Here is a 27,590-nt window from a genome sequence, read left to right on the forward strand (position 1 = left end):
GGTCTGTCTTCTGGGACTGTCGTGAGGTCAAAGGCCCCAGGGCAAGCTTCTCTGATTGGTTAATTGAACGGTTGCATGTTTTGCATTTTTTTTTTTTTGCTGAGGAAGATTGGCCCTGAACTAACATCTATTGCCAGTCTTCCTCTACATTATATGTGGGACACCGCCACAGCATGGCTGACGAGTGGTGTAGGTCCGTGCCCAGGATCTGAACCCATGAACCCTGGCCACCGAAGCAGAACGTGCTGAACGTAATTAACCACTACACCACGAGGCTGGCCCTTCGACAGTTGTATTTGGGGACCCACAGTGTGTCAGGCTCTATGCCGAGAGATGGCGGCAGGGTGACCGAGACCCACGTGTACCAGTGTGATCAACACATTCAGGTGCCACCGGGACCAGTGGACGGGGGTGAAGACGCCTCTGAGGTTGACACGTTCCCTGAGTCAAGACGGACAGCGACTGTAATAACGGTCTCGCTATCCACACTCAGTGGACATTCTCAGCCACCGACGACCTGCCAGGCCCTCCGCTACGCTGTCACACACGTGCTGCCTCATCCGACCTGCTGGCGACCACGTGTCCCCAGAGCCTCGAGGAGCCTGGCACATGGTGGCACCCAGCACGTGCTCGTCCAGAGTGAAGGCATCGACTTTCTCAGCAGCTCTAGGATGGAGGGCCTGCATTATCCCCACTTTACTGATGACACAACTGAGGCACAGACAGGTTCTCGAATGTGCCGAGGCCACCGGGCCAGGAGGCGGGAGAGTCATGAGTCACACCTGAACTGTCCCCCACACTCACTAGGTGAATGGGAGGGTGGAAGGGCATTCCAGAAAGAGGGAACAGCAGGTGTGAAGGCGCTGAGCTGAGAGGGAGAGGAAGAGGGTCAGGTAACCACCCAGGGTGCAGGCGGAGGGAGACGCCAGGCGGGAGCTGGAGGCCGGGCGGGGCCGCGTCCTCCAGGACTCTGCTCATCACCGTGGGAAACAGGTGGACACACCTGGGGGAATGAAAGAAGTGGACGCTCCACGGCGTCCGACTCTGCCCTGTGACGTGTGACATGTGGCGTCCCTTCATGAGCCGGCTCGCTAACGGTCCCAGGGGTGGCGGTCACACGCGAGTCCGGGGCACCCTTGGCTCCCCTCCAGCTCCAGCCCACGGCTCGACGGCCGCTCTCCACGGAGAAAACGGGGGAGGATTTCCACCTATGTCTCCTGCGGCTCGAAACGATTCTAAATCGACAAACTGACAGGATGGGAGCCCCAACTGGAAACGGTCCCAATGCCCGTCGACAGGAAATGGATACAGATTTGTGGTCTCTTCATCAGATAGAGTATTACCCAATGACACAAAAGTGAAAGAGAAAAAGCCACGGCTGCAGGGAATGACAAGGATGAGGCTCGGCAGCAGCGAGAAGCAGGAGGCAGCAGGACTGCACGAGTGTAGACGCACGCGTCCCTTTGCATGTGGCTCAAAACCGGTCCCTGGAGTCAGAGGTCGGGGAGGGGTCGTCTCTGGGGAGAGGGGGAAGGTGTTGGGGGGAGGGCACGGGGGCTTCAGGGGGCCCTTCGTGTTCCATTTCTCCACCTGGGTGGCATTTTCGTGGCCGTTCTCTTGCAGATAATCTTTTTTTTTTTTTTTTTTGCTGAGGAAGACTGGCCCTGGGCTAACATCCGTGCCCATCTTCCTCACTTTATATGGGACGCCGCCACAGCATGGCCTGACAAGTGGTGTGTAGGTCCACACCCGGGATCCGAACCTGTGAATCCCAGGCCATCGAAGCGGAGTGCAGGAACTTAACCGCTATGCCACCGGGCCGGCCCCCCGATAATCTTTTGAGGTCGACATTTACGTCTGTGTTCTTCTCAGTGTGTGTGTGTTATATGTCATCAGAAAAATAAGTCAAGGGCCAGCCCTGTGACGTAGTGGTTAAGTTCGGCATGTTCCGCTTTGGCGGCCTGGGTTCGAGGGTTCGGATCCTAGGCACGGACCTACACCACTCATCAGTCATGCTGTGGCAGCATCTCATATATAAAATAGAGGAAGACTGGCACAGATGTTAGCTCAGGGCTAATCTTCATCAGCAAAAAAAAGAAAAAAGAAAAAAGTCAAGAAGAAACTGACAGAGCATCAGGAGTCCCATTTGACAGGTGTGGAAACTGAGGGCCAGAGAGGTTAAGGGGACACCCGCAAGATGACGCTCCCAGGGGAATGAAGGAGAGGAGGGCAGAGTGGGATGGCAGCTGGAGAGGCCACATTAGATGTGAAGTCCTGGCAGCCTGGGAGTGGGCGGCTGCTCCTTCCTGCCCAGAGGACTGTGGGGTCAGCCGGCCTGCAGGCAGGGGGCGGCCCAGCTGACCTCAGAGAGGCCCTTCCGGATCCCTCAGCCCACCTCTCCTTCCTTCAAGGCCCTGGCTGGGAAAAGTCCATCCAGTCCAAAGCTCCCTGTATTTCCTGATGCGGGAGGATCAGCCCCCTGGAAAATCTCAGACAGGTGGGCAATTGAAAAGCCATTTCTGGTGTTTGCCTTGGTAATGCTCTGTGGTGGGTTCTGCTTTGCGACAAATTTACCTTCCCGAGGCCGCACCACTGACTGGCTGGGCCTCGCTTCTCCACGCTGGCTCCCGGGGCCAAGGGCAAGCCACCCGGCCACAGCCAGCTGGGTGAGCCCCCTGCACCTGCGTTTCCACATCCACATCCGTAAAATGGGAGAAATAATCCCGCTCTCCCGGGAATAAAGGAACTCTGCAGGAGAGCGCTCCCAACCCGGGCTCGGGGAAGACACTCCACCAATTTTAGCTTCTTTTCCCTTCTCCTGGGAAAACTGAGCAAATGCCAGCAAAGACTGTTTGCTTCAGCTTCTAAAACATTTTGTACTTATGATTTTTAAGTTTAATTTTTCCTGATTGCACAAAGTATTAAATGCGCTCACGAAGGAAAATCTGGCGAAGAGAGAAAAGAGAAAGAAGGGATGACAGCTCCTCCATTGCACTGCTGCAAAGAGGAAGATGCTGCTAACATTCCTGGTGGTCCCTGGTTTTTGTTTTTGTTTTAAATTAAGTTTAAAAAACGAATTGGACGTCCTACTTGCATCCTTTGAAAGCTCAATATTATATGTAGGATTTGCATGTGTCATTCGCGATTCTTCGAAACTCCATTCTAAACGGCTGCACGACACTCCGTCGTGAGGATTACGGAGACTCGCTAACCGGGGCCCTGATGACCACGACCTGAGGCTGCGCCTCCGCGTGGCCGGGGGCTCCTTCAACACAACTGCGAGTGTTTCCCTCCGATGGGTTGACTGGCATCTTAGGACAGAAGCACAATTCCTCGGCAAGTGCCTTCACACGTGTTGCCCACACAGCCTCATGGGGGGCCCTGGGGGGACCCAGGGCAGCCCCCTCGAAGCCGCGGGGATCAGGCTACTTTGTTAAGTACATGTGTGTCCTCTGACCCAGCAATTCCCCCTGGTGTACATTCCAAGACATCCTCACGCAGATCCGTAAGGTGTCCTGAGGGTGGGTTTGTGGTGGGGGCAGCTCGAAGCCTCCAGGGTGTCCGTCCTGATCGGGGTTGGGGGCAGAGTGTGGGGGGCGCCCATCGGGGGGACTTCTGCAGCAGTGAAAGCCACGGAGTAGACACACACACACACACACACACACAGCGACATGGATGGCTCTTAAAAACCCAGTCCGAGGGAAAACAGGGAGACAAAGACAGCCATCTATAAGGCAGCTTCATTTACATAAATTAAAACCACATGCACACAAAGCAACAATAAGCATTTTGCGAGAACACACACAAGCAGAAAGAGCCACAGTGAACACATTAGGATGTTGGCTCTGGGGAGGAGGGGACCCGAGCGGGGAGGAGGAGACAAGGCAGTGAGGAGGACGGGGACGGGAGCACAGCCTCCGGGAAGGAGCAGGATCCCCTGCTATCTGGAGCCACGAGGAAACGGAGGAGCAGGGGCCGCAGGCTGCAGGCTGAGGGTGCTGCCCCAGTGATGCTCCCCAGGGCTGCACAGGACGGTGGCATGTGGCCTGAGTGCATCGGGGCAGCGAGGCAGAGGGAGGGCGGCTCACGCCTCCGCCTTAGAGGGCATCTCGGCAGGCTCCGGGCTCGCACGCCCCTGTCCAATCTCAGAAACAATTATGGGCCCCCAGAAGACTACTGATTTTGTTAAAAAGATTATTTTGCCCATGAAGACATTAAAACCACCACCTGCTGTCACCATCACGTCGCAGAAGGGCACTTGAACCCTCTGCAAAAGCGGACGCCACCGTCCCAGAGAGAGGCCAGCGCGGCCACTCAGGGCACTTGGCGTCCCCACCCCCCTGTGGCCCCCACAGGGCCAGGGGCGAGGGGGAGCAGGGGAAGGGAGCCTCGGGCGCCCCCAGTTCTCACGGGAGCTGCGGGATTCGCCGCCTGCTCTGCTGACAGATGGTGCCCCCGCCTCTGCCAAGTCCCCTGGGGCGGGAGCTGAGCTGGCCTCCCATTCACCCACAAGTATCTACTGAGCACCTACTGTGCGCCAGGCTCTGCTCCAGGCGCTGGACACACAGCAGGGGGCGGGGTGAAGTCCCTCCCTCATGGAGGTGACTGTCCGTGTGGGAGCCAGGCGACAAGCAAGTGACCGTGGACAGGGGACGCTCGCAAATCTCCAGGACTCAGGCCATCTCCACGGAGCTTTGGTGCCAGGCCTCAGGTGTGTGTGTGTGTGTGTGTGTATGTGTGTGTTTGGGAGGTCACAGCCACCGTGAGGGAGGACAACACTCAAAGGAGCAGGACACACAGGACTGACAGGGCTGTGCTTCTCTGATCTTCCCTCTGACCCTGCAATTCCACATCTAGGAATTTATCCCAAGGGCAGAATCCAGAATGGTAGGAAGAACGAGCACCGAGGATGTCCACTGCGGTGTTGTTTGTATCAATTAAGACACTGGAAATCAGAAGGGACTAGGAAGCAACAGGACATCCCCACAGCAGGAGCCTATGCGGTCATTAAAATCGATATTACAGACGAGTATCGATGTCAGGGAGAAAGATGTCTGTGGTTATGCTCCTAGGTGCCAGAAGCCAGTTGCAAAACAGTATGAAATGCTATGATTCCAACTTTTTTTTTTTTTTTTTTGCTGAGGAAGATTGGCCCTGAGCTAACATCTGTGCCAGTCTTCCTCTATTTCGTATGTGGGATGCCACCACAGCATGGCCGCCAATGAGTGGTGTAGGTCTGTGCCTGGGAACGGAACCCACCCCGCCATAGCAGAGCGCACTGAACTTAACCACTACACCATGGGGCCTGCCCCATTCCATTTTTTCGTTAAAAAAAAGAAAAGCAAGAAATCCGTTTACAGACCCAGCTCACAGTGTACACGCTGAGAATGTGCGTGGAGAGCATCTGAATGGAAAGACACTAAGGTGAATGCGAGTTACCTGTGGGTGTTGAATTACAGTTGGCTTTTGTCTCTGGGTTTTTACTTGGGTGTATTTTCTAGTTTTTCTAAATTAATTTGTTCATTCTTTAATAAATAATTTAAAAAGTACATCTACCTGGGCACAGAAATGAGCCAGGAAGGCTTTGAAACACAATGCAAACAGTAGTTATTTATATCTATGTGGGGGGACTAGGGGTGATTTTGTTTATTTTTTTAAATTGGATAATTAAAAAGTTATTATTTTTTAAGCACCTCTGATTGCTCCCGAGGTGGCCCCGCTCCTCTGGCCACGTGCGAGGTGTCCACTCGGAGGCGTTCATGGCCGGCCCTGTGGCGCTGCGGTTAAGTGTGTGCACTGCGCTTTGGCGGCCCGGGGTTCCCAGGTTCGGATCCCGGGCGTGGACCGAGGCATTGCTTGTCAAGCCACGCTGTGGTGGCGTCCCATATAAAGTAGAGGAAGATGGGCAAGGATGTTAGCCCAGGGCCAATCTTCCTCAGCAAAAAAAAAAAACAAAACAAAACGAAACAAAACAAAAAAACGGAGGCGTTCATAAGAGTCCACTCTTGTGGACGGGATACACTCCACCCTCGGGGAATGTGCAGTTTGTGGGGGTCGGTGTTCTCCAGCGTGGGAGTACAAGAGCCCCCAGGGAGGAGAATGAGAGTGTTAAGATTTGCAGTCATGTTTCCATCTTTTAACAAGGTTCCTTTTTTTTTTTTTGTATGTGGGACGCTGCCACAGCATGGCTCAATGAGTGGTGTGTAGGTCTGCACCAGGATCTGAACCCACAAACCCCAGGCTGCTGAAGTGGAGCCCTTGAACTTAACCAGTACGCTACCGGGCCAGCCCCAACAATGTCCCTTTTTGTGTCTGCTTCATAATGTACACGACACATGGGTGCAGTGGACCTGGGATGAATAAATTCACATATGTCCATGGGGCTCCCGTGGATATGCTGACACGGATGCGGATCAGAAAGGTTTGGGGGCCGGAGGCCTGGGAGATGGGGTGACAGACACACGAGCAAACAGGTCCAACCAAAGGGGCCAGGAGAGACCTAAAACCTTGGTGTGACCCCCTCTCTCTCTTCCCACAACCACTCTGCTGGAACATTCTTCAAAACAGACTCAGACTGTGTCCACTCCTTGCCGCCTCCACTGCAACCAGGCTGGTCTGAGCCGAGCCCCCAGCCTCTCTCTCCTGAACCCGGCACTGGCCTCCCCGTCGTCACCCCTGCCCTATGGTCTGTTCCCTGTGCCGCGGCCAGAGAGACCCAAGTCAGAGCCCGGCTGTCCTCTGCTCGGAGCCTCCCCTGGCTCCCGTCTCATTCAGAAATGAGCCCAAGTCCTCACCGTGACCATGAGGCCCTGCACGGTCTGCCCCTTTGTCCCTCTCTGCCCTCACCTCCTGTCCTCTCCCCCTGGCTCGCTCCACTCCAGCCACGCCAGCCTCGCTGTTCCTCCAACACACCATGCGGGCTCCCACCACAGGGCCTTTGCACGTGCAGCCCCCTGCCTGGAATGCCCTTCCCCAGACATCCACAAGGCTCTTGCCTTCACCTCCTCCAAACGTTTGCTCAAATGTCACCTTCTCCATGAGGTCACCTTGACCTCCGGGTCGTTAAAGCAGCAGCTACCCTCCCCTTCGCCCATCTATGTCCTTTTCCCACAGCCCTTAGCATCTTGAACCCACAGCTTGGTCCGCTTACTTATCCTGACTACGTCTAGAACGCGGGCTCAGGGAGGGCAGAGCTGGCTGTTGGTTTTGCTCATCGATGTGTCCCAAGTGCCAAGACAACCAAGAGATATTAACAAACGGAAGTGTCCAGGGCAGGGATGTCTGGGGGCTGCGGGCCCAGAGGGAAGGCGGTGGGGTGGGGCTCGCCTGGGGGACCCCAGGGGCAAAGAGAGGCGTCTTCAGGCAGAGGGGGCCTGAGCAATTCTCGGCGCTGGGAGAGCAACTGACATCAGCCGGAGAGGCTGGCAGGCGGCCGCTCCGCGGGCCACTTGGGCACCACGGTAAAGAGCCCGGACTTCATTCCTTGGAGTCCAGGCGCCATCAGAGGGTTTTGGGCAGAGGAGAACGTCCCCTGGGAGGACGGGCTGGGCGTGGAGTTGGGAGCTGGGGGGCTGGGGGTGCTCTTGGTCACTGCTGTGTATCAGCGTCCACAGGTCTGCGGGCGGCGCCCAGGGCAGGGCCGGGCGCTCAGCAAGCGCTTGTGGGACCGAATTGTTCACTGAGCTCCCCAAAGAGAGAATGGTCAGGTTGCACTGAAGGGACAGAGCGGTGGCCTCGGGCCGCTGGTGGAGTGGACTCGGCAGCTCTGGTCCCAGACGCTCCCTGACGCTCTCACATCTCCGTTATCCCGGCCCCGCGTGGCGCCCCATTGATCTGTTTACAGCATCTTCCCCGCTAGGACGTGAGCCGCCCGGGCCGGGAAGGGCTGTGCGGGTTGGGTCTCGATCGTCACCAAGAAGAGGGCTTGGCGCAGAGCCGGAGGACACAGTCCCGCCGAGGGGGTGGGGGGATGTGACGCAGCCCCTTAGCTTTCTGGTTTCACTGGTCCTGGCCTCCCTAAGAGGTCCCCTCTCTGCCCCGCGGAGGGGAGCCCTGGTCCCCAGCCTCCCCAGGACAGTCAGATGGGGGCCGCTGACCCCTTCCCTGTCCCCAGAGACACGGCAGGCGGCGGAGGAGGGAATGTCAGCTCTGGGGGGGCTGGGACGTTCACACAGGAGCCTCTTCTCTCCGGGCTTTGTGGGCCGGGGTAGGAGACGCCTGCTGGGAACTGGACAGAGGATGGACCGTGGTTCCCAATCAGGCGCGATGCCCCGCCCCGGGGATATCTGGCAACATCTGGAGACATTTTTGGAACTGGGGGCGGGGCTACTGGCATCTAGTGGTCGAGCCCAGGGACACTGTTCAACAGCCTGCAGCACACGGGACGCCCCCGGAGGATGATTCGGCCCCAATGTCATTAGAACAGAGGACGAGACCCTGCTCTACAAAAGCACAGCTCTGCCCTGAAAGCATCCTTTGTGGCCCACCTCGATCACAGTCACGATTAATCGGACGGCAACTGCCCGTCCGAGCACCAGCCACGCACCAGGTGCCTGACAACCCCAAACCCCCGACAAGTGTGAACCCGTCAGCCCTCACACCAGCCCCCTGGGGCCGAAGTGCTTATCAGCCCCATTTTTCAGATGCAGAAACTGAGGCGCAGAGTCACGCTGTCCCGTGCCCGAAGCCACGCAGCGGGGCGGCGGCGCAGACGGCCCAGAGGCCTCGAGGAAGGGTCGCTCCCAGCCCGACCTGCGACTCCAGGGCCGGGCTAGTCCGCGGGCTCGCCCGGCCTGTGCTGTGGGAGGCGGGCAGGCGGTCCTGCCCCGGGGCCCCGACACGGAGAGACAGGTCGCCTCGTGCCGAGAAAACCCAGCCAGCCTGGCTCAATCGACAGGATGCAACGGCATCTCGTAAGCGCCCAGGGGACGGCGTGGGGCCGCCCAGAAGGCCCTCGCCAGCTCAGGGCGGAGGGACCGGCCACCACCCTGCCCCTCCCCCAGCGCCACCTGTGCCCCCACGGCAGCGGCCGGCTCACCTGGATGCTGTTCTCCTGAAGGTTCAGGTACCGCGTGTTGACGGGGATGCTGGCAGGCACCTCCGCCAGCTCTCTCCGCGTGCAGATCACCCGGCTGGCCTGGTTGCTGCAGGAGCAGGCCGCGGGGCAGGAGGTGGCCGGCGGGGAGCCCCCTCCGGCGGCTGAGGTCACGGCCACGCCGCCCCCGCCGGCCCCCAGGGGCGGGGAGAAGAGCCAGAGGAAGAGCAGGGCCCCGTGGGGCCAGGACATCCTACCGGGCGGCAGCGGGGGGCACGGGGAGCCGCGGGCGCACGCCATCCTCAATGTTCATGCTCCGCGGGGGCGCCGGGGGGCTGTCGGGGAGAGAGATGGAGAGGCTCAGTGAGGGATGGGACCCCCGAGTGGCCCGGCTGCTCCCCACACCCAGGCTCCACCATCGTCCCCTCCCTGCCCCGCACTCAGGACCCACGGGGGCGGGGCTCCCCAGCCCCCCACGGAGGGAGAGACAGTCCCAGAGGGCCGGGCCGGCGGGCTGAGGGGGGCAGAGAGGGGCTGGCCCTGTCCGCTCTGCCCTCCTCTCCTCTCATCCTCTCCAGCAGGGAAGACTATGCCCACTTCACAGAACTGAAAACTGAGGCTGGGGGAGAGGAAGAGCTCGCCCCAGGTCACATAGCCAGTAAGTGGAGAAGTCAGTCGGATTCAACACTTAGCTCTTTGTGTGATTTCAAAAAGGCAGATAAATAGGTAGAGACGGAGAGAGAGAGAGAGACAGACGGACAAAGGTGACAGAGAAAGGGCGCAGGGCCAAGCCAGGGTGGGGTTCTGGCTCCCATCACAGTGCCCACTCAGGTCCACTCGCCGCCTGCATGCGCCTCTGGGAGGGGAGCAGCCCTCCTGTCCTGTCCCCTCACTTTTCCCTCCCGGGGGGGTTTGCAAAGAGCCCAAGGGCCCCAGCACCCTGCACACCCTCCCGTCACGCTCTGCCCAGCGGCACGCGACTCCTCAGACCCCTCTCGGCCCAGGCCCTGTGGGCCTCGCCGCAGCAGGAGGGATCTGAGTTAGACTCACGGGGGGACCTGGAGGAGAAGGTGAGGTGACGGGGCTGGGCAGGTGAGGCTGGGAAGAGGGAGGAGACTGGAGGTGACAACGGGGAGGAAGTGGCCGAGGGTGGCCTGGGGTGACAGCACAGGCTGGGAGCACCCGTTTGCCCTGGGGCTGCAGGTGCTCAAGGCAAAGACAGCGTCTGGTGGGCTGAGCCAGCAGCGGCCGGCCGCAGCACGGCGGCGCTGGGCGGTTGATGGGGAAGGGGCTGCGGCCCGGGACCCTGGGCCTGAGTTCCGGGCGGGGAGTGGGCAGTGTGGGGTCAGGTCCTCCCGCTCCCATCTCCACAGGACGAGAGCTGGGCAATCAGGAAAGAGGGCTGGGCAATCACGACGTTAACAATAACAACAACAATAATAACATTCCAGAATGCCGACGGAGCCCTTTCTAGGCACCAGACTGCACCCAGTCCTCTGATGTAAGCCTCACGGTACACAGGAGGAAGCTGTGAGGGTGCCCAATTTTCAGATGAGGACACTGAGGCTCCAGGAGGGCAACGGCCTGTCCCAGGGCACCGAGCTGGCTGGCTAGTGGCAGAGGGCGACGTGGCCCTGGATCCACAGCCCTCCCACACAGCGTCTCGAGTACAGACAGACGCACCCACGCCAGCAAGCTCTGCTCCAGCACGGCCGACCCGGGAGTTCCCCACGAGCGGGGGAGAGGGGGGCGGCGTGCACAAACCACGCACCCCAACGCGCTCACACCACCAGCAGTGACGGGGCACGCCCTCACACGGCGGCTCTCAGGCCCACGGACGCACACGCGTGCACACACACGCGTTACTCCCTCCTGCTGCACTTTCCAAGATCACTTCAACTCAGATAAAAATGCATGTGCGTTTGTCTGCGTGCCTGAATGCGTGTGTGAGCAAGACGGGAGCGGGACAGAGGGACAGAGAGACAGAGGGACAGAGGGACAGAGGGACAGAGATGGAGACAGAGGGACAAAGAGAGACAGAGGGACAGAGAGACAGAGAGAGAGAGACAGAGGGACAGAGAGACAGAGGGACAGAGACAGAGTGAGAGACAGAGGGACAGAGAGACAGAGGGACAGAGAGACAGAGGGACAGAGGGACAGAGAGACAGAGAGAGAGATGGAGACAGAGGGACAGAGAGAGACAGAGGGACAGAGACAGAGGGACAGAGAGACAGAGGGACAGAGGGACAGAAGGACAGAGAGAGAGACGGAGACAGGAACAAAGAGAGACAGAGGGACAGAGAGAGACAGAGGGACGGAGGGACAGAGAGACAGACAGAGAGTGACAGAGGGACAGAGACAGAGGAAGAGAGAGAGAGGGACAGAGAGAGAGGGACAGAGAGACAGAGGGACAGAGGGACAGAGAGGGGGGTTGGTTCTGTCTGTACCCCGCGCTCATCTGTCCACCTGGAGGGCCGGGGGGCCGTGTGCGCCTCTGTCTGTGTGTCCATGTGAGGGCGATGGGGTCTTCGCTTCCCCGAGGGTGACAGGGAGGTCTGTGCGCGGTCCTTGTCCTGCCCACCTCCTGAGACTGGCGATGGCCCAGCCCACACCCTCTAAGCCTAGGGGCCGGCGCAGCACAGCAGGCCAGGATTTGGGGCCGGGGGACCCACAGGCCAGGATGGCCCTCGGGAGCCCGCGGCACCCACCCTGGTCAAGGCCCGCTGCCGCATCTCTACCCCCGCATCCGTGCCCATGGCTCCCGCTGCCAGCCCGCATCCCCCCCACCACGGCTTCTGCAGCGGCTGGGCCTCCCTCCCCCTCCCTCCTTCCCCCTCCGCCATCTCTGTCCTGGTGCCCCCCCAACAGCAAGGGACACTCACCCGGGTGGCTCGGCTCCCGCTGGGCCTCTCCCTGCGCCCCAGGCCCCCCCTTCCACATGCCGCCAGCCGGCTGGGGGGCTCTGCCTCCCCACTCCTCCAGGGCTTCCCGTCGAGGTTGTGCTGGGGGGGGCGCAGGGGCTTCTTGGGTCTCCCCGCGCCCCCCCCTCGCCTGTCGCCCTGCCCACCCCCCGGGGCGGCCGTCTAGGACCCTGCAGCAGCCTTCTCCTCCCTTCCTGCTGCCTCCTCCCGTCTCCCACCCCCACCTCTCCCTCCACTCTCCCCCCACTGCCAGCCTCTTCTCTCTCCACCCACTGACCCCAGCCCCTCCTCTTCTCTCCCTGCCCCCGTCTCGGTCACTGTCCCCTCCTCAGGCCCCCCCCCACGGCCTCGCCTCCCTGGGGACCACCGGGCCCCCTCTCTCCTTCTCCTCCATCCCCTCCTCACTCTCGCTCCGTCCCCATCGCCCTCTCTAGGTTGGGAGCCCGGCTCGGTCCGACTCTCTGTCTGTCTGTCCGTCTGTCTTGGTCCCTCGCCCAGCCTCTGTCTGTCTCTCCAGCTTTCTCTGCGATTACAATTTCTAGTCACACGGCAGTGCAGAGCCAAGCTGTGCCTCTGCTCGCTCCCTCCCTCCCCGCCCCCCTCCCTCCTTCCCTCTCTGCTCCCTCCTCCCGGCCCCCCTTCCCTGCACCGCTGCGCTGCGAGGCCTCCCCCTCCTCCGCTAATCAAAGGCTCCCTTATCTAATTAACCCATTGGTTCTGGGCAGCCGGGGAAGGTCGGGAAGTGGGGAGGAAGGTTGACGGCTGGGCTGCCCGGGGAGGGGGGTCTGGGCCGTGCCAAGCCCAGCCTCATGGCACAGACAGCCCCACGGCTGCATCGCAGGCCCGGCCACCGCTGACCCCCCATGGCTGGCCACAGCCACCCCTCCCGCACCCCCCCCCTGCCCTGGGGCGGACAAGCTGGCGGCTCACTGCAGGCTCCCCCCACAGCTGCGGGGGGGGTCCCCAAAGCCCCCCACCCCACCGCAACACCATTCACCCCAACCCCACCCCTGATATGCCAGCAAACTTGGACCCACGTCACCGTCGCCCCGGTCCTTCAGCCGAGGGCCAGCCCCCATTCATGCCACAAAGAAACCCACCCCCAACGCAGCCCTCTCCCCTGGACCTTAGCCGTATCCTGGCACCCGCCTCCCGATACACTTCTGCAAAATGGGCAGGGCGGCCGCGTTTATTCATTCGAGTCCTCCATCCATCCGACAAATCTTTTCTGAGTCCCTACTGTGTGCAGCCACGAGGAGAGATGCTGACACACGCTACGTCCACGCTCAGGACCCAGGACACCCTCAGGCCACAAAGGATGAGTGGCAATCGTCGAGCTTGCTGACCAAGTGCCAGGGGCCTGGGTTTGAATCCCGGGTCGGCTGTTTACTTGCTGTGTGACCTGGGGCCAGTGACTTCATTTTCCTGAGCTGCAGAAAAATGCCGTGAAACAGGGATAATAAGAGGATCTATCTCAGAGGGCCGTCGGGGACTGGCTGGCTCAATGCTCAGAAAATGGCTCTACCTTGACAACACACGCAGATCCCACCGCCTCTCATCCCCGCCCCCAGCCGGCTCCCTGGCCTGGCCACCATCTCCCCCTGGACCATCAGAGGGGCCACCTCCCTTCTACCCTCGTCCTCCCTCATCCTCCCTCCGGCAGCCAGAGGGTCCTGTCAACATCCGAGTCAGATCCTGCCCCTCCTCTGCTCACTCCTGGACCACAGGCCACACTGGCCTCTTCACTGTTTCCAGAGCAGGCTGTGCACACACCTGCCTCAGGGCCTTTGCACTGGCTCTTCCCTCTGCCTGGAAGGCTCATCCCCAGTTGTCTTGTCTTCTCCCAGGTCTGCTCAGGTGTCACCTTTTCAGTGACACCATCTGGCATCACACAGCACCCCTGCCCCTCTCCAGAACCTTCTCTGCTTTATTTTTCTATATAACGTTTGTCACCATCTGACCTCTGATCAGCCCACACGCTTGAGCGTAAGCTCCTCCAGGGCAGGAAGCTTTTGTGCACCTGCATCTGTTTTGTGCGTGGCGTGGCTCCCAGTGCCTGGCATATGGCAGGTGCTCGGTAAACATCGGGAAAAGGAATGAGGGAATAAGTTATCGGTGCTGTTGGTCCGTATTCTTCCCAGTTATGCTGCAGGCCCTCACAAAGTCACAGAGACACACGCGCCTGGCCACGTCCCCCACTCTGCACACCCTGCCCTGGACACACTCCAACAGCTGCATATCCCAGGCTCACCCCTCAGATCCCAAGGTCCCCTTGCATCCCAGGAGGCCTGCCTGGTGGAGGCAGCACATCCATATGCCACAAACACAAGTGCCTTCAGCTCCACACCCGTGCCCACACCATGGCGCCACCTAGCTGGCTGGGTCCTGGGTACCGTACCCTTGGTCCCAAACAGCAGGTCCCCAGTGCAGCTCCGGGCGCCCCACTAAACGTTATGCCCTGAGGAGAGACGCCCTCAGATCCCAGCTGTGTGAACTACACGCCTGGATACGGCCGTATGCCAAGGGGACGCCTGGCCCCGCTGTCCCCAGAGACGCCCCTCCAGCACAGATAACAGGGGTGCCGCTAGCCCCTCCTCTTCTGCGCATGATCCCAAAGCCAGGTGTCGTGCACACATCTGACTTGTGCCAACTCCTTGAATAACGGCACCACCAAGAGCGGAAACGTCCACCACGTAGCTGGCAGCGACCCGCCAGGAGCTGGGAGCATTACTTGCATTAATGGTAATTCTCCCATCGGCCCTCTGAGAGGGGTCTGTTATCACCTCCACTTCCCAGATGGGGAAACTGAGGCACAGCGAGGCAGAGTCACTTGCCCAAGGCCAAACACACAGCTGGGAAGTGCACCCCCCCCCACGCCCCGGTTGGCCTCAGCAGAGCCGAGGGGCTCCAGAGACCCCCAAGCTTGTCACGACAGCAGCAAGGATTCCCGTGGAGGTCTCCCGGGGGCAGGTTGAACAGCAGCGGTCCTCCTGCACGCCCCTCCCTCCTCCCACTGCACGGGATGTGAAGACCCCACCCCGGGCTTCACACCCCGCTGGCTGGCGGGAGCTCTGGGACCTGCTCTCTGTGACCCCCACAGGCCACGGCGCACCCCTCACAGTGATGAGAAGCAGTGACCGAGCTCGCCCCATGCTAAGCACCGCCCGTGCCTCCAGCCTCAGGCTTCTCCCTGCGGCCCTAGGAGAGGGGACTGTTCTTGCGTCCACTTTAGAGATGGAGAGGCAGATCCAGAGGGCTGAAGGCACGGGCCGGTGGTCACACAGCCTGCAGGCGGGACAGCTGGGGCTGGAACCCAGAACGTGGCCAGGTCACCACGCTGCCTCTCCCCCCACCCCGCGCCCTGGGAGAGGCCTTGACACGAGGGTCCACCTGTTCCCCATCCCCACTTGGTGCAAAGGATGAAGCAGAGACACGGACGCAAGGAGCCCCAAAGAGAGACGAGGAGTGAAAGGCAGAAAGAGGCAGAGACACCTCGAGACAGAGAAACAGAGACGGAGGCTGGAGATGGACAGACGCACGCGCACAAGAGGGGAAGAGAGAGAGAGGGAGAGACTGCAAAGGGGAGCAGAACAGAGAAGCCCAGAGAGCTAGCTGAGATCCAGGGGAAGGCAGAGGCACGGAGCCCAGGCACTCGAGACCTCACCAGCTTTGCCATGCTCCGACCCCAAGCTCTGAGAAATCTCGGGCCCTGCGCCTGAGAGGATTCAGGCAGATGGCAGATCGGAAACTCGGGGGCCCAGGGGAGGCGGGGCGAGGAGACAAGGGAGGCAGGGAACGTTCCTGTCGGGCGTACTCATTTTTCCTGGGGGAAGTTCAGAAGGTGAGAGAAAAGATAGGAAATTGACTGCCATCGCAGCAAGAGGGATGGAGGTTAGATCTAAAGAAGAACTTCCCGACTGCGAGGGACTGGGGCGGAAGTGGAGCCCGGAGCCAGGAGGGTGGAGAGACATCAAAGCCAGGGAGAGCCGAACACTTCTGTCTCTGGATGCCTGTCGTATGGGCAGGGCTGGGAGCTGTCAAGGTGGGGGGAGGGTGTGGGCAGCGCAGGCCTCGGGGACGGATGAAACAACTTCACACGCGTGTCCCTCTGAGCCAGCCCGTGTCCTGAATGCTTTTAAAATAAAAGCCACCCCAAAGCCCCAAGAATGGACAGTCCCCTGACTTTGGAGATGGAGGAACCTGGGAAGAGGGCAGCCCAGGCCCCTCAGAGCTGCTGCTGAGCAAACAGGGCTGGGGGCTCAGCTCCAGACTCGCCCAGGCCGCTGGCCACGAGGCAGCAGAAACAGGCTCCCAGGGGCAGGGGTGGGGCCGGGAGGGGTGACTTGCTTGGAGGAGGGGGTTGCCCTCTCCCTTCTTCCCCCAACTCCCCACACAGAGGCAGGGACTGGTCATTCATAGGTCCACTTAACAAGTGTTTACTGAGTGGCTCCTGCCACCTCTCTGCCCCCTGAGGCTCCTCCCACACACCAGGCACATCCCTACCCCAGGGCCTTTGCCCCTGCTGTTCCCGCGGCCCTGCGGTCTTCCTCTGCCCTGCGTGGCTCTCTCCGTCTCTGTTCCCGTCTGTGCTCCAATGTCCCCTTGGGAGGGTTCCCCTGCCCCTGCCCCCCCCCCCCCCCGCCCTGCCTCCTACGCTCCCTCCTCCTTTTCCTCACAGCCCTGGTACATTACCTGATGGACAATGATTAGTTCTGTCTATTCTGTCTGCCCACCAGCACGTGACTCTCCCCCTCCCCGCAGGCAGGGAGTTCCGTCCGGCTAGTTACCGCTGCGCCCCCAGTGTCTGGGACACCCGGGCCCCCACACAGCCTCAGTCAATACTTGCAGAAGGAAGATGGAGCGAGTGGGCGCCCCCTACCGCCGGGCCCCTGCCGGTGCTGGGTGCACAGGGGCGAAGGAGGCCTGTCTTGGTCGTTAGACACTTAGTGGTCCAGAGGCTAAGGGAGGGGGTGGGACAGGGTGGGGACCCTGGAGCGTCCTGGAGGGACACCGCCCCGGCCCAGCCCGGAGGAGCAGACGTCAGAGCTGAGACCTGAACGACAAGCGGAAGGCAGCAGGTGCAGAAGGGCGCCAGGCGGAGGGATCCCTGTGTGCAAAGGCCCGGGGGCCGGGGAGGCAGGGGGGAGTTAGGGGCTGTTCTGCAGCAGGCTGAGAGGTGCCGGGGCGCAGGGCTGGGGCTGTGACGGGGACGGGCAGGCCCCGCTCTGGGTTGGAAAGACCCCTGCCAGTGGACTGCAGGAGGGAGGCCGGGGAGGAGCCGAGCCAAGGGTCCAGGGGGAGAGGATGAGGCCGGGACTGGGCCTTGGGCATGGGGAAGAGGGAAAGAAGGAAAGATACAGCCAATTTGCAAAAGCCCCAGAACTTGGAGGTGATGTGGGAGGCGAGGCAGAGGGAGGAGCCAGGTTCTTATAGATCGGGGGTCAAATGCTTAAAGCCAGGAGAGGGGGGAAGGCAGGGAAGGAGGTTGGGGGGCGGAGAACGGCGAGGTCTCGGGACACAGGACCCCCAGCCCATCTTTGCTCGCAGGTGGGGAGCCGGCTCACATCAGGCGCCCAGACGCTGCAGGGAGCAGAGGCGGAGGGACCCTCGGCCTGGTTGCCTTCAGTCCCTGGCTGTGCAGCCTTGGGCCAGCCCCTGCGCCTCTCTGTGCTGCTGTGTCCTCCTCTGTCAAACGGGACGTCGGTGACAGTCGGCGGCGCTCAGGGCTGCGCAGGGCGCCCAGATCAGGGTCTGGTACTTTGTAAGTGACAGGCAAGTGTCCGCTGGGGCTCAAAGCCCTGCTGGTAAATGGCTGCCAGTTCTCTGCTAGGAACTGCTCCTCTCCGTGCTGTCACTCCATTTCCTCATCTGAGAAATGGGAATGAATAACAGATACCATCTGACAAAGGGCTGGGGGGCAGGGGGCTGGGCGACACGTGGAGGCCTGAGGGCAGCAGCCAAAACGGAACTAGTTCAGCATTGTGACGAGTGGCTGGCCAACAGCGCCCCCTGCGGCCACGGGGATGCCCCCCCCCCCCCCCCGCCCCGCGCAGTGTCCAATATGGCGCCACCCCCACGTGTGGCTATGGAGCACCCGCCACGTGGGGAGTGGGTCTGAGGAACTGAATTAATGTAATTTAAATTGATCTAGATGTCAATGGCCACATGTGGCTGTGGCTGTCGTGGTTACTGCATTGGACGGCGTGGTTCTCGCGCCTGGAAGGGCCGTCCCAGTGCAGGAACCCCAGTCCCACTGGGAGAGGGTTCTGCCTGCGTCCCCAAAGCTCTGGCTCCTGCTCCGACACCCTGCCCGGCTCCCTCACAGGCTCTTAGAGGAGGAGCCACGGAGATCAGAGCCGGAGATCAAACTTGACTACGAGTGAGATGCCTGAGAGCCAGGCGGGCTCTGCCTGTGTCCTCCGAGGCCTGCTCTGTGCCCACGGGGAGGGACTGCCACAGCCCCACTTCACAGAAGGGCATGCTGAGGCGCGGTGAGGCCCTTGCTGCACCCATGAACCCCCAGACCCAGGCGGGCTCCAAGATGGAAACTGACCCTCTGGCCCCCACCCTGTGTGACTCTGGGAGGTGAGGGCAGCTGAACACTGAGAACACTGAGAACCGCGTCTCCCCAGGAGAGAGCTAGGACCAGGCAGGCCTGGTATTGGTGGTTTTCAAAATGGCGGTCATTGCCAAGGCTTCGGCAGGGGTGCAGAGGGTGAGTTTGCAGGCCAGGCGGGGCACGGTGTGAGCCAGCCCGACTGTGGCCTCCCTCGCTCCTTCTCCCTGGAAGGGCGGGCGATGCTGTGGTCTGTTCTCTATCTCAGGGTGTGCACAGCTATTTCATTTAAAAAAAGTGTGTGTTGGGGGTGCTACAAAATGTAATAAAAAGTTGCAGACTGCTGGAAGAGGGGCAGTGTTTCTCAGACATCCGTGTGCGTCCAGAACGCCTTGTGCAAGAGGCAGGTTTGGATTCGGTGGATCCAGGGTGAAGCTGAGATTCTGCACTTCCCCGGGGATGCTGGTCCCCGGGGACGCTGGTCCCCGGGGATGCTGGTCGCGGGGCTCACTCTGAGGAGCCACGAGCCACGGGGCTCTGAGGGCACATCTCGCTCTGGCGTCCCGTTTCAGAATGCATAAGGAACTCCCCTCCTCCCTCCCCCTGCTCTGTGTAGCGTGTGCTCCAGGGTGGGCCGGACCCATGTTAGAACCTCAACTGCTACAATTAGCCACATGGCCTTGGAGAGGGGCCACCACTTCTCAGGGCCTCAGCTTGCTCATCTGTAAAGTGGGCACATCGCTAATCTACCTCCTAGGGTGGAAGGGATTCAGTGGTCCGAAAGCTGATGAGCTGAGCGCTGCCTGGCACAGAGAGTGCTCAATAAAATCGTTATCTAACTGTGAATACCCTCCTCCTCCTCAATAGCGTCACCCCGTCACTCCAGGAAGGATGGAGAGGTGGAAAGAGCGTTGGTGTCAGAGAAAACTGGGTTTAAACTCTTGCCTCGCCACTTCCTGGCGGTGGTCCCCCCCGCCCTGGCTCTGTCTGTGAAGATAATGACACCTAGCTGGGTGGGGGTCCGTGATGACATGTCCCGCCCGTGCTGGGCACGTGAATGACAGTGATGTTGAAAGTGATCGTTTATTCTCACTGGGTCAGAAGAACAAATCTTTTCTGCATTCTGTGACTCAGTCTCCCCCTCCCCAGATGTAAGGCCAACATTTCTAGATGGATCAAAACCACTCATTTATTGGGGAGGGGGGGGCTCAGAGAATCACCTGAGGGTCCTTTGCCCCCACCAGCCGGACGTGGATTGGACACTCCCACCTGAGTGAGGAGAGTCCACTGTGAGGACGGCGTGGGCAGGTCCCTTCCCCCTGGAGCTTAGGGCACAAACAAGCTTGAGACGCTGGGAGCCCCTGAGTTGTAGGAACTCCAAGTTCTCTTAAAGCCTAACCTTCTAGGAGTCTATTGTTATTAGCAATCTAATCATCGTTATTATTAGCAATCCTCATTTCCACTGGGAGGGCCCGATGGACCAGCACGACCCCCTCTCTGGGCCTCAGTTTCCCCTCTGGAGAGCAGTGGCCTCAGCTGGGGGAGGCAATCTGCAGGGCACCCGATGCCTGGTTTGCAGTCCCAGCTCCGCAAGGACCTCGTCTCTCTGGGCCTCAGTTTCCCCATACGTCAGACTAGAGATGACGCTCCTCCCTCGCAGGACTACCATGAGGAGTCTACGGAAGGAATCCACAGAACGCTTAGCGCGGAGCCTGGCTCTCAGTAATGTCAGCTCTTCTCACTATCATCTCGGCCCTGCGTTTCAGGGTTCAGGCAAGGGGAGGGCAAATCTCCCCATTTACCGCCTGGGGGTTGTTCCTCTGGGAGAGCTGGGGCTGGCACAGCTTTCTGACCTCTGTCGCAATGTTTGAACAAGAGCTCCGAGGCCTGAGCTCGGCTCCCTGGGCAGCAGTGTGCCTGAGGGGGTCAGGGGGACACAGCTGAGATAGGAAAGGGGTGGCCCAGGCCGCTGCCCCCAGCCCGCCTTGCTCCCTGTCCTCCCAGCCTGGGTCACACACGTGCTTCTCAACTCCCCGACCAGGACCCTGCATGCTCACTCTGGGCGGCCCTTGTGGGGACCCAGTGGTCCCCTGGGATGGACTCCTGCCTGGTCCCCAGACAGCAGGGCCCCCTCCCATCCATCCCCCAGGCCTCTGATGCAGCCCCTCCGCCTCCGCCTGCCATGACAACAGTTGTGTGCAGGTTTCCAGGCAACCAGGGGGCATCCTGCCTCTTTTCTACTCTCCTGCCACCCCCTGTCTGGCAGAGCCACCCCACTCTCAGGGACGGGAGGGAAGGGAGAGGGGTTTCTCCCCAGTGGGGATGGCGGTTCCTGAACTCAGAGATGAGGAGGTTCCCTACCCCCTGCCAGATAGGAAACGAAGATGTGGTCCCCACACCCGGACAAGGCTCATGCCGGGCCTGAAGCTGTCACAGCCCTAAGGGGCCCCTGCCATGTGCACCCTGACCTGGACGTGGGGCCAGGCGAAGCCCCCGCCCTCCTGGGACAGCGACTGGCCCATCACAGTTGGGCCCACCACTGATAAGCATCACGCCCCACACGCTCTGAGACCTGGGACCAGACAAACTTCCAAACATGCCCCCGCCCCCACCGCACACGGAATCCTGCCCCTGCCTGTGAGCTGCAGTCTGACACGAGGGGACAAGTGTGCGGTCTGGGGCCCGCCCCAGCTTCAGCCAGCCCAGGACGGGCTGCAACATGGTGGCGTCATGCCACGCTGACTCTAGAACATGCGAGGGGCTGGCGGTTTCAAAGCGGACCACGGCCATGGAGAGCTTGTGTGTGCTCTGCACGCTCGTGGCCTCAAAAGTCTTCCTGCCCTTGGTGGGCGGGGAGCTCGGAGCTGGGGCCACGCTGCTGAGGAGAAGGAAGGAGCAAGACAGGTGGGCAGATAGCCGGTGACAGAGGGGCTCAGATTTTGGAAGGAACCAAGGGAAGGAGCGTGAGAGAGCGACAGGGCAGAAAGAGCGCCATGCGGAGAGGAAAGAGAAGAGAACATAGCAGAGTTTGAAAACTCAGTGGACCGTGGAGCCCAGCAGCTTGGCAGCCGAGACAGGTGGATGTGACAGGTTAGAGCAGAGCGGGGATGGTGGCCTGAGGGGCACCCGGGCACAGCCCACTGCTACCCCGGGGGAGGACTTTTCAAAAGAAGCTGAGAATCTGGACTTTTTTGCTGTATAATTGACATATAATGCTATATTCATTTCAGGTGTACAACGTAACGGTTGGATATTTGCAAACTGATCAAATTAACACCCATTGCCACACACACAAATACTTTTTCTTGTGATGAGAATGGATTTTTATGTGAAATTGCTAATTTTTTAGAAAGTTGGTAACAAATTAAACACTTTGAAAGCACCAGGGGGAGATAACACTCAGGGCCCGCAGGACACAGAGAAAGTGCTCGGGGATGGCTGGAGAGCCCGGGCAGGGAGGAGGCAGGGAGATGACGGAGAGGGGACAGGCCGAGGTGTGGGAGAGTGACACAGGCATGGAGCACGGTGCTGAGCGGGACCGGAAATAGAGGCAGGTTTCACAGCAGATGGAGGCGGGGAAAGACTGATGAATGAGTCCGAGGTGCACAGGGATGTGTAGATGGCTGTTCGAGGACAGGAAGGCACAGGGTGAGGGGTCAGCCCACGGGATGGGAGATGCAGAGGCTTGATGGAGACGGAGGCCCAGGTGACACCTGATGACAGATGCTGGGCCAGAGAGGTGAGAAGGGATGACAGATGGGGAGGGAGGATGAAGAGAGAGGGCTGCCAACCCAGCAGGTGAGCCGGGCACCATGGGGGCAGGAGGAGAGGAGACAGAGGTGGGGACCGAGGTGGAGAGGGGAGCCAGGCACTGGAGGAGGCTGAGAACTCAGCGCTTCCCCTCCCCTCCCAGCACCTCTCTCCCCCTGGGGATCTGCCTCTCCATGTGGCCTCTGCGCACGTGTGCGCGAGACTGCGTGCCCGCGTGTGCTTAGCCATGGAGCTACTTTGAAGAGACGTGTCAGTGGCTCTGATACCTGCCGTCCCCTGGGGTAGCAGGGAGACCTCCGGGAGCCCTCTGACGTGGGGAGCATTCTCCCAGCCGCCTCTGGGTGGGATTCAGGGTGACGGCCGGTGTCCTGATGGAGCGGGACGTCCCTCCACACACGTTTGCCCCTCACGCTGGGCTCTGGGTTTGGCGGTGTGTGCTCTGTGACAGTATTAGCAAGACGTGGGCTGCCTCTTAGAGGAGCCACCTCCGTGCCTCTCGCTCTGTGTCTCTGTGAGTGTGAGGTCCTGGGGTGGCCGCATGCGTGCGGAGGCCAGAGCGCGCGTGTCCATGAGGTGCTGCCTCCAGGTCTCTGTGTGTGAGGGACCGTGTGTGTCTCCGTGCGTGCACGGGACTCCAGGTCTTTCTCCTGGCCCCTGGCTGACTCTGGGTCCCCCGGCCGCACTTGTAACTGGGTCTCGCTGATTCCACATCTGGGTCTCTGGCTGCCAGCGAATGACTCTGCATGTGTGTGTGTGTGTGCACGTACACGAGTGTCCACCTCTGCCTACACATGCCTCTGTGTCTTTCTCCCATTCTCCCACCCTCCCACGGCTGATTGGGGTCCCTGTGACAAGTCAGACACTGTGCCTCTCACCCCCCCCCGCCCCACTCGTGGCTCCTTCTCACCAGCTCTGTGGGTCGGCCCCACTCTCCCTGAGTCTGTGGCTCCCTGTGTCTCTGCCTCGCACGCTCCTCTGTGTGCAGATGGTGTGTCCCCCTCTCTCCCCAACTCCCCCTTTCTTTTGGAAATGAAGTGAGTAACTCTGTGTCTGTCTGGCTCCGTGGTGATGCGCCCTCGTTGTGTGTGTGTCTGTTTGGGAGTCGGGTCCCCCTCTCTCGCTCCGGCTGTGCCTCCCCCTCTCTGGCTCCCACCTTCCCCTGCCTGGTCCCTGCCTGCGAGTGTCTCTCTCTCTCTCTCTGCTGCTTCACTCTCTGTCTCTCCTTTCTGAGTTTGGGATCATCGGGTGGCCAGGATTAGAGGAGACCCGGAAAGAGCCGGAGGAAGGTGGGAAAGGGAAGAGGAACCTGTGAGATGCAGGTTGGAAGGACCGAGGAGACAGAGATGCCACAGGAGGAGGGAGGGGCTGATCCTGGCCGAGGCCCTGGGGGTGGGGAGTTTTTGGGGGGAGAGAGAGGATGCTGCCTGCCGCCTGGACCTTGAGGGAAGCGACTCGGGCTACTCCCAGCTGCTGCTGGAGCCCGAGTTCCTGTCTGGCGGCTGCGCGGCCGGGACTCGGGATGTGAGGCGCATAGCAATGGGGCTGCGGAGGCTCCACTGCAGCTCCCAGCTGGGGAGGGGGCGGGGAGGGGGCTGAGGGGCAGCCCTGAGGCTCCCTTCCCCCTCCGCCTTCCCAGCTGGGCTCTCCCCAGGGGAATTCCCCACCCTGAGAAAGTCTCTTTGGAAGAGCGGGGTCTGAGGCTGCAGGGAGCAGGACAGGGAGGAGGGGATGGTGCTCCCGAGGAGCAGCAGAGGTGGGGGTGGGGAGAGGAGGGTCAGGTGGGAGTGGCAGTGGGAAGGGGCTGGGGTGGGCGGGCGGGGGGGCATCAAGGGCATGGGACTCATACCCTGGAGGGACTGGCTGGGCCCCTGGCCCAAGAGGACGAGGATCCTAGGGAAGTGGAGGCTTGAAAACATGGGAGGAACCCTGGACAGAGCCTGGGCCTCTGGCTCCCGGGACTGATGGGGAGTTGGAAGGAGTCGAGGGTCCGAGAAGGACAGGTTCCAGAAAGGAGGGCCCTAGGACTGGGGGCTCTGGGGTTGGGGGATCCCACGGGGCGAGGAGGCAGGGACAGGGGCTCTGCGTGAAGAAAGGTCAGAGAAGGGGGTCCTGGACAGAGATGGGTCTGAGAGACAGACGCTGGAGTGCTGGGGGGAGGGGTCCCAAGCAGAGAGGAGAGGGACAGGGGGTCCTGAGAGGAACAGGGAGTGGGGCTGGAGGAGAGAGAGGCTCAAGTTGGGGTATCCCGGAGAGAGGGCCAAGGAAGAGACTATCTGGGGGGAGAGAGTCAGAGATGCGGGGATGAGAGGATCCTGAGGGGAAGGTGAGGTGCAGTTAGAAGGTCCTAGAAGAGCAGGTGTGTGTCTGGCGGGGGAAGGCTCGGGAGGGCAGCAAATGGGGAGAGGAGAGGTCCCTCAGAGGAGAGGGCTAAGGATGGTGGGAGAGAGGCCTGGTCCCAGAGAGACACGTGCCCAAGGAGAAACGGCCCGAAGCAGAATGGGGTCAAGGAAGGGGGTCTTGGGAAGAGGGAGGGGTTGGGGACCCCAGAAGGAGAAGGGCTGAAGCTTGGGGAGGGGGTTGTCTCTCTCTAGTCACCCCCTCCATCTCTCCCATTCTCACTTCCCAAACTCCCCGGTTCTCCCCGGTTGCCACGGCAACCGCTCCTGCCAGGCGCCGTCACCAAGGAAACCCCGTGCCCGCCTCTCCCCCTCCCCATCCCCGGCGTGCCCCCCCCAAGCAGCAGCGGTGTGGAGGGTGGGAGGGGCCATGGAGGGGGAAGACCCCGCACTCCCGCCCCGGAAAGGGGGGCCCAAACCCGCGCGGCGAGCCCCCCCCACCCTAAGCCTCCATCCTCAACCCGCAGCTGGATACGCAGCGGCCGCAGGACGAACACCCCCCCGCCGGTCCCCAGGCATTGGCGACGACCCCCCAATACACAACTCGACGGCCCGGAGACCCCCCCCCCCCAGCCTCCCCGCCCCCCGCCTCGGTTCTCCATCAGGCCCCGCCCACTGTCCTCTGCCGCCGCCCCCCCCTCCCGAGGAGGCCGGAGACCAGTGGCCCCTAATTAGAGAAGGCCCCCCACCCCCGCCCGGGCCCCTCGGCGGCTACTCACAGCGAGGAGAGGGGCTCCTTCGGGGGGCAGCATGCCCGGCCGCGGGGGGGGACCCCCCCAGGAGGCTCGGGGATCGGGGCGCGCGGCCGCTGCGGGAGGCGCGGGGGGCGGGGCGCGGCCGGCGGGGTCTCTCGCTCCCCCCTCCCCGGCTCCGGGATGGGGAGGGGGCGTCCGCAGCGGCCGCGGGGGGCTCGGGGGGCCCGGGGGGCTCGGGGGGCCGCTCCGCCGCCTCGCCCGCCCGCCGCGCGGCCCGCCGCCCGCCTTCCTTCTCGCCGGCCTTTCTTCCCTTCTTTCTTTCCTCGCTTCCTTCCTTCCAGCCTGCCTTCCTTCCTTCCTTCCTCCCTCCGCGGGCCGCCGGCGCCGCGCTCCCCCCACCCACCCCCCCGGCCCCGGCCCCGGCCCCGGCCCCCGCCTCGGACGGTGCGGCAGCGACCGCGAGCAGCCGAGGGCGCCGGAGACGGGAGCCGAATACTGATGATGGAGGAGAGCGGAGGGCGGGCCGGAGGGGAGCTGCCGGGCGGGGGGGGGCAGAGGAGAGGGGGAGAGCAGCGCAGAGGACGGGGGAGGGGGCGGGACGAGCGAGGGGGATGGACGGGGGAGGGGGGCGAGCGAGGGGGATGGAGAGCAGGGGGAAGGGGGTGGGAGAAAAAGGAGGGGGGGAGAGAGAGGGCAGGGAAGGAAGAAGGGGGAGAGAAGAGAGGGAGGGAAGAGGGGAGAGGAGGGAAAGAGGGGAGGGGGGGGGTGTCGGGACGAGAAGGCAGGCCAGGCCAGGAGAAACTCCTAGTGCCCCTGTGATAAATATTAGCGGGATGAATGCGGGAGCGAAGGGGAAGGTAGGGAGAGACGATGGAGGGAAGCCCACTGGGGAGCCAGAGGGAGCGGGCAGAGCACCAGGAGAGGTGGTTAGGGGACCGGGGCAGGAAAGGGCCCAGGAGCAGGGATGCGGGGGGAGGGAGAGGGAGGGGAGAGGAGGGAGAGGCCGGGAGGAAAGGAGGCTCTCAGAGAGCAGGGCAGGCTCCAAATCCGGGGTCCTGGGCTGGACGGGGGATCTTGGAGGAGCTAGAGAAGAAGGGGGGCCCTGGCCCAGACCTGTCAGGTGGAGGCGCCTGGGAGGGGGCAGGGGCCGTGGCCCCACAGCCTCCCCACCCGAGTTCTCACCTCCCCCAGGTGCTGGCAGCGGGTGCTGGGGACACATTTAGAGCTGTGAAGCCGCCACTGCACCTCGGGTGTGGGGAGGGGGGAGGGGGGATGGCAGAGGCCTCAGAGAGATCACCTTGCCCTCCCCCGCCCCATCAACTCCTCCTGTCCACTACCCCCAAGGGCTGCGGCACCAAGGATGGGGGGCACTGGGAATTTGGGGGCAAAGAAACCCAGAGGGGGCTAAAAGGAGGCAGTCCCGGTCCTGGGCACTGAACTGCCTTTCAGGTTGTGAAATTAGGGCAGAAATCTCACCTCTCCCTTGTCCCCCCAAGAAGTCCAGCTACTAACTATGGACGTGGAGGAGAGAGAACTGATGAAGGATCCTGCCGTCAGTGCCAGGGCCCCAGAGACTGGCCCTCCCGCTTCGCCTTCTCCTTCTGAGAGCCCCAGGAAGGGAAAGTGGGCCTTCCCCACCACAGGCAGAAATGGGGCGCCGTGGAGGCGGGTCTGGGGAAAGAGGGGGCTTGGAGGGGGAGGGAAAGCGGGCCAGACAGACATCTGTAATGAACCAGAGTGAGAGACAGATGATGAGTTCACAAGACGAGGGAGGTCACATTTGGGCGCAGAGAAGCAGCTGTGGGTGGGGCTTGGTTAACTTGGAGACGACGTGAGCGCTACAGAGAGGGGAAACCAAGGAACAGAGAGGAGGGCCGGAGAGCGACAGGTGGGTTGTGCAGCTTTGGACTCCCACCTGGGCTCTGCTAAGGTCTGGTTTAGGAGGAGTGTGAACACCCGGAGCGCAGCACAGCGTAGGCCCAAGGTCAGTGGTAACACTGGGGAAACAATAGTAATAGCAGCCAGCGTGGCCTGCGTGCGTGTGTGCGTGCACCATCAGACTCTGTGCTGAGCACTTCAGAAACATCTTGATTCTGAACAACCACCCTGAGCTGACTCCTAGGGCTGTGGGCGCTGGTGGGCACAGCAGAGCAGGTCTTGGAGGCCCCCGTTGTGCTCAGAGTTAACCCTTTAGTTACTAGAGGGCCCTGGGGAGAG

At 61.4% G+C, this 27,590-nt stretch overlaps 1 protein-coding gene across 1 annotated transcript in view; it reads right to left on the reverse strand.

Moving 5' to 3' along the window:
* The window catches only part of LRRC4B (leucine rich repeat containing 4B), a 40,097-nt gene extending 14,348 nt beyond the window's left edge, over window positions 1–25,749 (reverse strand). Inside the window, exons 1-2 of the mRNA XM_058529950.1 lie at window positions 25,398–25,749; window positions 9,038–9,369 (exon numbers count right to left, since the gene is read on the reverse strand). Coding sequence (XP_058385933.1) covers window positions 9,038–9,334 — 297 coding nt within the window. The 5' untranslated portion in view covers window positions 9,335–9,369; window positions 25,398–25,749. The remainder of the gene's footprint in view (window positions 1–9,037; window positions 9,370–25,397) is intronic.
* Between the last annotated feature and the right edge of the window lie 1,841 nt (window positions 25,750–27,590).

This window comes from Diceros bicornis, chromosome 34 (assembly GCF_020826845.1).
Source record: "Diceros bicornis minor isolate mBicDic1 chromosome 34, mDicBic1.mat.cur, whole genome shotgun sequence".
NCBI lineage: Eukaryota > Metazoa > Chordata > Mammalia > Perissodactyla > Rhinocerotidae > Diceros > Diceros bicornis.